This window comes from Solanum lycopersicum, chromosome 7 (genome assembly GCF_036512215.1).
Source record: "Solanum lycopersicum chromosome 7, SLM_r2.1".
NCBI lineage: Eukaryota > Viridiplantae > Streptophyta > Magnoliopsida > Solanales > Solanaceae > Solanum > Solanum lycopersicum.
Window position 1 is genome coordinate 49,279,100 of NC_090806.1, and position 10,576 is coordinate 49,289,675.

Here is a 10,576-nt window from a genome sequence, read left to right on the forward strand (position 1 = left end):
ATTTAACTTGCATAAATGACAATAATATCATTGTGTGACAATCAGCAAAATGAAAACAACAATTTATGGGACAAAGACATAAATACACTGGATGACCAAGAAGCTTAAAAAACACTTTTGAGTCTTTTGTAGTCTTTTTTTTCAACTAATTTTTGCATGTGTATAGAACCATGTCTTTGTCGTATAGAATATGTATCACTACTGATATTCTCTTATTATATAGGAGACTTGATGGTGAAGCAGACATGTTTTCTGTGTCGGTTTTAATAAGGGCATTTTTGGAAAAAAAAAAATTTGTTCTATTTTATTGAGGGTCATTTAGTAAAGTATATGATAAATATTTTATGTATTATGTATGGTACTATTTAGGAAAAAATATTGTAATATACATCTTATTTTATTATAATCTCTAAAATTTTCTATCATTTAAAAAAGGACAACTTTCACATATAGCAAACAAGAAATTCATATTTGTATGCTATAGCAAAGTTTGCATAATTGCGCTCCACAACAAACATAAAACTGTATAATTCGCTATACATATACAATTGTATAATTCGCTGGGCTAAATTGTATAATTCGCTGGTCTATTTCGCTGCAATTGTATAATTCGCTATCCTATTTCACTCCAATTGTATAATGCACAATTGTATAATTCGCTGTCTATTTCGCTGCAATATTTGTATAAAATTTGCTTTGCATACAATTGAACCGAAGTAAAATGTATGTATATTGCATAATTATAAGTGTATAGGAAGAAGATATATGTTTTTCTCTCGCTTTATACAAAAACAGAAACACAATTTATACACTTCTATTGTATAAAGCGAGAGAAAATTGTATTTCAATTTTATAATTCGTTGGTCTTTTTCGCTGCAATATTTGTATAAAATTTGCATTTGTCTACAATTGATTGAAGTAAAATATTTGTAAATTGTATAATTAAGTGTATAGCACGAAAATATATGTCTTTGCGTGTGTATATACAATTTTCTCTCGCTTTATACAAAACAGAAACACAATTTATACACTTCTGTGTATAAAGCGAGAGAGGCGAGCAGAGGAAGAGTGGCGAACGAGAATGGGAGAGTGGCGAGTGAGATTTTTGGGAGAGAGGCGACTGGCAAACTTTGGCTAACGTTTGCAATGGAGCACAATTAAATCAAACCGTAGCTACTCCATTTATTTTAGGTTATTAGTTTGCTATTATATACAATTATCCCTTCAAAAAAATTCAAAAATTTCCTCTTGGATAAATCACTTCACTCTCGTTGATACATCCCTATCCCCCTCTCAGATACACTCCTCACCTATGTATCTGGATGTCTGTTGATGTATTCGAAAATCCAGGGATGTATCCGAATGTCCTATCCTCTCTCGCATACATCTCTCACCTATGTATCCAGATGTCTGCTAAACTATTTGAAAGTCTAGTGATGTATCCGGAAGTCCAGTAATGTATCCAATTATTTAGTACTATTTTGATAGGAATTTTGGGCCTATGTACATGATATTATAGGGTGTGTACTAGTGAGACATAAGATTTAACACAATGGGATTAATTTTTGGTGTCTCCGATGGCGGTGGCCGGTACATTGACTGAACTTGATGTATAGTTTATTTGTGGATAAATCGGTTGGGTTAAATGGGTTATGGGCGGGTTCTTAAAATTTGGGTTAGATAATTGGTCAACTTGGATTGTGGCTTATAATTGTGCATTGATTATTGGACATCAAGAGCTCTAATGGATGGAAAATATGACGAAGGGTATTGACATACCATTTTCAAAAGTGCGAGAATATATTTATCTTTTTTACCATAATAATTATTAGGTATTTATTTTACACTTAATAAGATTTTAAATTTTCTAATTAACACCTTTTAACCAAATGGTTAGTTTCAACAATATATTCTTTTTTTTTGAGTTCTTACTTAGACTATTGAGAGTATGAGTTTCATACCTAAAATATCCTCTCTCGTTTGTTTGAGTTCCCTCGAAGCAAAAATGGATCTTTGGACGAAAGATGGGAAGACGCTTTTCTTAATCCAAAGAATGATGGGCGTTTGTTACTAGAAGGTGTTGGGTTAACCCAAAAATGTTTGTGTGATAAGAAGAGTTGTGATAAGTTGGAACTATGGGGGGAAGCCTAGTAAACACATGCTGTTTTTCAATTGAAAATGTCATTGTGGAAGAGGAGAGTTCAAAGGATAACATCCTAGCAGCAGATTACTCTTTTGCCTCTCAAGGTTCAAACTCAATACCAGAAGATAAAGAACTATGATTCCTTTTATGAACAATTAGCATGTTACAATAAATACAATCTTCTTACATAAGAAGAAATCCGTATTCAGATATCTCTTCCCAGCTTTTGGCGGAGGGCTTATCATACTCATGGATTACGCGATAGCATTCAGGACAACTTGAGTATATTGGTGTTTGCTTCCTCATTATATGTCTTCATAAGAAGATACTGTACAATTCCATGCTCAATCTAGTATATCCGGCATGGATGGTGAAACATTTATCAAAGTCAAAGATGAAAACTTCAATTAGTGGGATCCAGGCCGTAACCCAAACATCACGCCATGCTCGCTCAAACTACCTCCAGATAATCTTCTCATTTTCTGCCATAGCCTCCTAGTTTTTCCTTTTCTCAGAGGACCTGAGCTAGAGTACCTCCTAAATGAACCAGATTCTTGCTGTCCATATCTTGCTAATGGACTCAGTAAATCTGACATTGAAAGACCCCTCTCAACATCCAGCTCACTGTCAGAGTTAGAAACCGGGGATTGAGGTTGTATAGGGTTTAGCACTTGGCTTGAAGTTGTACTAACCCCAGCATCCATGTCAATAGACAGATCATCTTGGCTACAACTTTGAGACACTACGTCTTTTGTCTGTCCGCATTCGTTACATACCAGCTTTAAGGCCTGGACAACCTCACCCATGAAAGGTCTGTGTGACACCTCTGGTTGAACACACATTGACGCAATAGCAGCTACTTTTACAATGTCATCAAAAGGGAAATCAGGCCCCAAATTACGGTCCATAATCAACTCCAGACCTTCTTCACTCGTTAGGAGTGGACGTGCCCAAGCGACCAAATTCTCTTGACCTGGTGGCTGAGACATATCCACTGGCTTTTTTCCAGTTAGCAGCTCAAGCAGGACAACACCATAACTGTAAACATCACTCTTTACAAGTAGATGCCCTGTCATAGCATATTCTGGAGCCACGTACCTGGTAAAATAACAAAGTCAGAAGTGTACAACAGAGGAACAAAATGATAAGAGAACGGGTTTTGTTATGCATAGTCAATTTCAATTGATTGAGGACAATCCGTTAACAATGTAATAACACCTTTCGAGTAAAAATAAATAAGACATTCAAAAGGAAAAAAATTATACTCCAGGAAAGCAGACCAGCATGAAGCAGCTGATCTGCTTAAGAGGTTTGGACCTTTGTCAGTCATAAACCGGACGAAGGCTGGCCTAATGAAAATACAAATATTAAGTCAGATGAATATTTTACCCAAAAGTTCCCATGACTCGAGTGGATATGTGTCTTTCTCCTTCATCTAATGCAGCTCTAGCCAAACCAAAATCAGACACTTTTGGGGTGAAATCATGTTCCAGTAAGATGTTACTAGACTTAAAATCCCTGTGTATGACACGGGGACTGGAATCTTCATGTAAATAGGCCAGGCCTCGGGCAGCACCGAGTGCTATTTTCATTCGGGCATCCCAATCAAGTGGAGAACTTTCCTTGTCAACACCTGAAAGACAGTTTGTAGCCAATCTGAAATCTAAATTCACATGGCTTCAACCAAATAAGTTAATGAGTGATCCAAATTGAATATTACCATGAAGGTGAGATTCCACACTGCCATTTGGGATGAGCTCATAAAGTAAACAGCGACTGCGCTCCTCAAGACATATACCTATCAACTTGACCAAGTTCCTATGATGGAGGCGGCTAAGCATCTCTACTTCAGCCAAAAATTCACGACCACCCTGTTGGTCATCTCTCTTGAGGACTTTCACTGCCACTTTCACCCCATCATCAAGCACACCACTATAAACACGACCAAATCCCCCTTCACCTAGTACTCTTGCTTCATTGAAGCTGTCAGTTGCTCTATCAATTTCCTTTGAAGAAAATGTTCTAGCTGAACCAGTATAAGCAGCAAAGCTTGAACTAAAGGATAATGTAGGAGAGTTCAGCCTACTCCCAATCATGGAGGCTGCAATCCCTATATCATGCATAACAATCATCTTTATTACACAAGACTCGTGAGAATCACATATTTGTACACATTTTAGATGCATATTAATAAATTTGTGAAGTTTAAAGGTTCCTGTATGCACCCATTAAGAGTTGATACTTCAAGATATTCCATTCAAGAGATACACCATATTAACATTATGCAACTAACCAGATAACTTTTCCTATATTCCATTTCATTCCATTGTATGCTCAGGATAAGTAGTAAAAGTAACTGAGTTGAGCAACAAATAGCATATTCAAAACTCCAACATGATTTACTTTTCCCTCACATAGTATTTACCTGGCATGCTACAAAGGCACAGCGATAATGAAGGGCTAGGCTTCTGAATTTTACTGGTTCAATGTCTTTCAGCATGAATGAAGAAACTAACGCAGACAATACGAACACTAGGCAAACCACATGGCAGTAGATCATTTACATGTCAAGAGAAGGATTTCACCTGATGACTTTGCAAGGGATGGTAATGTAGTTGGTGGAGTTGGTTCTAACTGATATCCGTGATCTCTATGTCTGAAAAGCAAAACCCATGCAACAGCACAACATAAAATAACTGCGACAGAGGCTGACAGCACAATTACTGCTATGACACTCCGACTTGGCCCACTTTTGTGCTGTTGCCCCCTCACATCAACTCCAAGAGGCTGTATGGTCCTTCCGTTATTATCACCAGGATATGGTTGGCTACTTATGGTATCAATGTCTGAAGCTGCTGAAGGTGGAGAGGGAGGAAGACCTGTACATATAACAATTCTATTTAGTTACTCAACACATAGCATGTGTCATCAAGATGACACAATAGCATTTGGAATGATTCTATACCTGGATATTGCACATATAATACATCATAATCACCAAAAAGTGATGATTTTATAACAACTTGTTTGTGCCAGAATCTTTGTGATGTCACAAATGCTGTCATGTTATCAAATTTTTCTCCGAGGGGTACCAAATCAATAAGGACAATGGTCTTTTCTGGGTACTGGCTAGCTGAATTTGCTCCCATTATACGAACTTGACTTTTATCCATAAATACCCCAACAGAAACTTCTGTAGCTAACTCTGAAACCAAAGGGAAGAAGGTGTAGAGTGCTACACTAAGGCGTAGTCCAATTCGCATGGGCAAGACACAAACACAAGGTGCTTTGGGTGGACCATTTGTGAAAGGCTCAGCACAAGCCAATGATGCGCAATCTGCAACATCGGCATCATGTTTAGAATAGTCAATGGGGCAACAGCTGGCAACTTGGGCATGTAAAATCTATATCATTTAGAAGAGCAAGCAGAGGCAGATAAAAGGTACCTTCATTAGGAGGTGGAGGTGGTAGTGCCTGAAATGGATGCGGTATCTTTGGATGCCTTGGTGAAGACCCAGAGGGAGAGAATTTAGGGGAAAGAAATGGCTCTTGCAATGACAGATGATATAGAGATAAGCATTAACCATGCATAGGAATAAAAATAAAATATAAGGTTAATGCCTTGACTATGGATTGCATGAAAAGGGAAGATATGACATACTCTTACTTTTAGTTGGTCTAGATGAAGCACTTGGAGATGATGATATTGCAGGAGAATCATGACTCTCCGGAGAAGCTAAAGGTGCAAGCACCGGTGGTACCGACAATCCTGTAAAGGAGGAGTTATCAGAATCACTTTCTTTCTTTTCGCTATTCATTTTTCTTTCAGAGAGGCAAATGGATAGTCAACTGAGGATGACTAGAATGATCACAAACCTGCAGTTAAAAGTGAACGAGTGGTGCCCAAGGGTCTTTGGATATGATTTTGAGTGAAATGAAACAAAGGAGATGGAGAAATCAATACACGTTCATCAGTTATTGACTGAATTCTGGTTACTGTCGTATATCAGAATGAGTATATGAACTGACATTTCTCAGGTAAGATACAGGACCTAGTTCAGTTGAAACTGGAGGATAACCTTCATAGGATGACAGAGTGATTTCTGTCATATTATCTTTTAGGTAGTGATCCCTCTTATGAGACTTAAGGTGCACATAAGGGAGGATATGATACTTCCACAGGGGGAGAATTAGGGTATTTATGAGGAAGAGCATCAGTAGAGCACCCCATGGCTTTGTGTTCAGTATGAGCGACGAGAGGAAAAGTAATCCTTCAGTGACATAATTGGCCGTTCCTCATGCTGCTGATGAGAAGAAATGATAGCAGAAATGCATTGACATACCTTTTGCTGGATGCTGATGGTTCATTCCCTTGGTAGGTGCAACAGTTGGAGCACTTGCTCTTTTGCGGTTGATGCTTGGCCACGGAATTGATACAGGGGATATATTATGCTTAACTACAATAATAAAACTGACTTAAATTAACTATGCTGACAATGCCACTTTGAGAACCAAGTAGCTATTTAACAGAAAATGGGAAAACGAAATAAAACACATTCTTATATCTTTCTGAAGGCAAGGATAATTCAAAAAAAGGAGTACTGACTATTTCAACTCCGAACATATTCAGTAGGCATCAGTTCATTTTTCTTAACTAGTTCTACATTGACAATCATTAAATATTTGGAAGCAAGCAAACCTCTGGTTAAGATTCTATCGATTTGGTTTTTTACCTGAGGAGGTGACTACTTGGGGTACACTTGCCAAGAATATTTGTAAATTGTATCATGCCAAAAGTATTTGGTTGAAATATGAAGAATACATGTACATGAGCAACACTAGCAAGCACTGTTACCTGGTGAAATGGATGGAGGTTTTAGAGGATGTCTTGGATGGCTGGGTGGTGAATTGTTAGGCAACTTCCTCGGAGGTGGTGCAAATGTTGCTGCAAATTCAACACATAGATGATCAGATCTTGTTTACAAACAATTTATTTGCAGAAATATCACTCACTAAGTACACGCAGGAAGTATACTTGGTGGAATAGATGGTGAAACTTTTGGATTGGTTGGCCGGGCAGGCAGTGGATTTTGTGGCTTTTCCCTTGGAGAAGGCGCATTAAGGACTGAATGCAATGAGAGAAAGCTCTATAATGTAAAAATTCATGCATTCATGATCACATCTAATTTGCACTTTATTTTTTTTGTTAGGAAGTATCACATACTTCCTTTGTGCCATTTTTATATGACAATCTTTCTTTTTAGTATGTTCTAAAAAGAATGACACTTTTCTATATTAAGAAACTCTTAAACCTTAAAGCTTCCATTTTACCCTTTCATGACATGCTCCTATAGCCATAAAAATATCATCATATGTTTAAGAAGACAGATTCTAAGGCTACCTTTGGTATGCATTGAAAGTCTTTCTTCCTTTCTTTTTAACCTCTGTGCCCAATCAAACACCACCATATAAAATGAAATGGAGGGAGCACTATATAAATATAGTGTGAATACCTGGTGGCATAGATGGTGAGACTTCTGGAATGATTGGGTGGGTGGGCAGAGGATTTTGTGGCTTTCCCCTTGGAGAAGGGGCATTCAGGACTGAGCAAAATTACAGCAAAACAAAATAATGTACAAAATTTGATGGCATCCAAGATCAGATCTAATTTAATCTGCAACTTTATTCTAACATGAATGTCACAATTTATATTAGAAAAAAAGCCAAGGATACCTGGTGGAATGGATGGTGAAATTTCTGGATTTCTTGGGAGGGTGGGCAGTGAATTTCTCGGCATTCCCCTTGGAGAAGGCGCATTCAAAACTGAGTTAACAGCAAAACAAAATAAAAGTGATAATCATTTTCTATCTTAAGAGTTAAGATATTCTCATCAGCCAACAATTACCTGGGGCAATTGAGGAGAGAGGACCCTCTGGTGACCTGCTCTCACTGGGTGGCATAGATCCAGGTAGCGGTGGAGTTTTAGTTGGTGCATCTTCAGTAGAGTTCCTTCCAGGTGACGACACTGGTGCTGTTCTCCAAAAAAAACTATCAACTTAAACAGAAATCAAGTCATTTGAACATTATGACTACAGTCAGCCACATACCTGGAGCTTCTGGAACGACAACAGGCTGTTCAGTATGTCGATGATCTCTCTTAGGAGCACTCGGAGGCAGAACTGGAGCGGGATCACTCCACACTATTGGAGGAGGAGGACCTGGTAGAGAAGCAATTTGTGGTGGGGCTGAATTGATTGTGGGTGGAGCTGAACTGGGTGGTGGCAATATTATAGGAGCACTTGGTTGCAGAGACGGTGTAAGAACTTCTATTGGTTTAGGGATAGTGGGGGACATCATTGGTGGAAAGACATTTGCAGGAGGAGATGCTACTGAGTTAAAAAAAGAAAAACATAAGATGAATAACATAAAACATCAAATTTGGTTAATAGATTTGGAAGTCAAGAATCACCGTCTGACCATTCAACTCTAATGCAGGAGCAGGTGCATTACTTGTGGACGCATTCCCATGAGAGACAAAAAAGGGTATTCCCTCTTCAACAGGATGAACTGCAGAGGATGCTGACGGAGAGGGCGATAAACGGACGCCTAAAATGAATTCCAAAAAAATTATATTAGGTTAGATATGCAGTTCTTCATTTGAAAAGATTCTCCATTTCACAAAAAATCTTAGTGCAAATGACAGCTCGACGACAAATAAAAAGACATTAGCAAAATCATTTCCCTCCTTTTCAACATACTTAGATTAATTACAATCATAAAGCATTAGAACGTATGCGGAGGGGATGATGAACATGAATAGTGAATCATTTTTTTACCATGGTCTTACATTACATGTTTGGTTAACTTATTTGCAAATACATCCCAACAAGATGGCACATCATTGAAATAAAAGCAGGCTAATTATCCCATGGCAGATTAATATAGTCATTGCAGCATCAATTTGCAAGGAACCGGTAAGAAGAATAATATAAGTAGGGCCTCTAAAGGGAAAATCAGTGATCAATGAAACAGTTAAATTGGCTAAAGAAGTTAAGGCACAAATTTGAGCTTGGCATAAAAACAAAATTCAGAATGTAATAGTCTCAATTTCCTCTCACACACACACATACAAGATGAATCAATCTGATTTGAGTGCTACAAAATTATCAAATCTAGGTATTTTTTTCAGAAGTCAAAATTAGCAACACTAAACTTACATAGCACAAAACTCATAAATAAATAGGTAGCTGAAGAAGTAGAGAAAGAGAAGAATTACCTGCAGATCCCATAGAGAAAGCAAAGGCACATAATTGCAGCAGCAAACAAACAAGTTGCAGCTTCACTCCACCCATCCCATAGACTAACAACAACAAACCTCACAACATAAAAGCAGAAAATACGTAGAAAGATAAATTAGATGAGTTGAAGCAATAAGAAAGAGAGAGAGAATTGAGAAAGAAGCAACGAAGAGGCAGAAACGCCCAAAAATGGGGTGTCAGAGTAAGCATAAGAAGGTGAGATTAACATGGCGTTTCAGGTAGCATGTGAGCAATTACACTACACTATTATATTAAATGCTAATAACCTTTGAACTCTTAACAACTAACACCAAACTAATGTATACACCGGTATTAGTTAGATTACTTTTTATTTTATATCTTATTTAAAAAGTAATTTTACTCCTAAAACATTTTTTCATTTAGTAAAGGGAATAATTATTAGAGTATTAATAATAATTTTTTAATTTTTAGACTGCTTTTTATTAAACACTATAAAAATTATTCTTTGTTGTTTTTGAAAATACACTTACCTAGAATAATTTAAGAGAGAGATTGCCCAAAAAAAAAGACTCCTCCTTTTTTTAATTACAAGTGGTAAGCACTCTACTCTCTATCACCTTTACTTGTCGAGAATTAACTTAGGCACACCACTTCAAAAGTTAAAAATATAATAATTTTATTATATCAAAATTTAATGTTTTGAAAAAATTATTGAAAAATAATTATATTTAATAATAAAAGTAAATTGAAAATTAAATGATAAATTATTTCATTTTCAAATTAAACAAATCAAATAGACAATTAACTTTAATATAATGAACAAGTTAAAATAAGTGATTTTAAAATTATTATTTATTATTTTATTGGGGGTGTAATTAGGAAGAAGAGACAATTAATGGTGCAACTCTTATTGGTTGGATTAGAGTTATGAGATTCTCCATCAAACTTTTTTACCAAGCAAGAAATATCAATACCTTAGGGAAACCAAGTAATAATGATTATAAAAATAAAAAAATTACTAGTCACATTTTCTAGGTCATTAAATAATGTTTAGCACACATATTTAGTTGTAATTAGTTTAGAAATAATTTTATTGTTGTATAATTAAAAAGTTGAATTTTCAATTGATAAAATTAGAGCATTTGGTCTGAAA

General features: G+C 36.5%; 1 protein-coding gene across 10 annotated transcripts; it reads right to left on the reverse strand.

The window, feature by feature from the left end:
* Positions 1-2,164: 2,164 nt before the first annotated feature.
* LOC101268702 (receptor-like serine/threonine-protein kinase ALE2) lies at positions 2,165-9,780 on the reverse strand. Of its 10 annotated transcripts, none has more exons than XM_069286859.1 (15): positions 9,420-9,776; positions 8,621-8,749; positions 8,251-8,532; positions 8,049-8,174; positions 7,877-7,966; positions 7,657-7,746; positions 6,999-7,088; positions 6,487-6,600; positions 5,811-5,912; positions 5,590-5,691; positions 5,109-5,480; positions 4,729-5,022; positions 3,864-4,253; positions 3,533-3,776; positions 2,165-3,241 (listed from the first exon to the last, which is right to left on the reverse strand). In XM_069286859.1, exons 1-15 carry the CDS (start codon positions 9,493-9,495, stop codon positions 2,551-2,553), a joined length of 3,192 nt encoding a protein of 1,063 aa, XP_069142960.1. In that variant the 5' UTR covers positions 9,496-9,776; the 3' UTR covers positions 2,165-2,550. The 10 variants fall into 10 exon arrangements, with proteins under 10 accessions (XP_069142960.1, XP_025887741.1, XP_069142961.1 ...); XM_026031956.2 differs by having other exon boundaries at positions 5,805-5,912; positions 9,420-9,712; XM_069286860.1 differs by having other exon boundaries at positions 8,251-8,529; positions 9,420-9,707.
* Between the last annotated feature and the right edge of the window lie 796 nt (positions 9,781-10,576).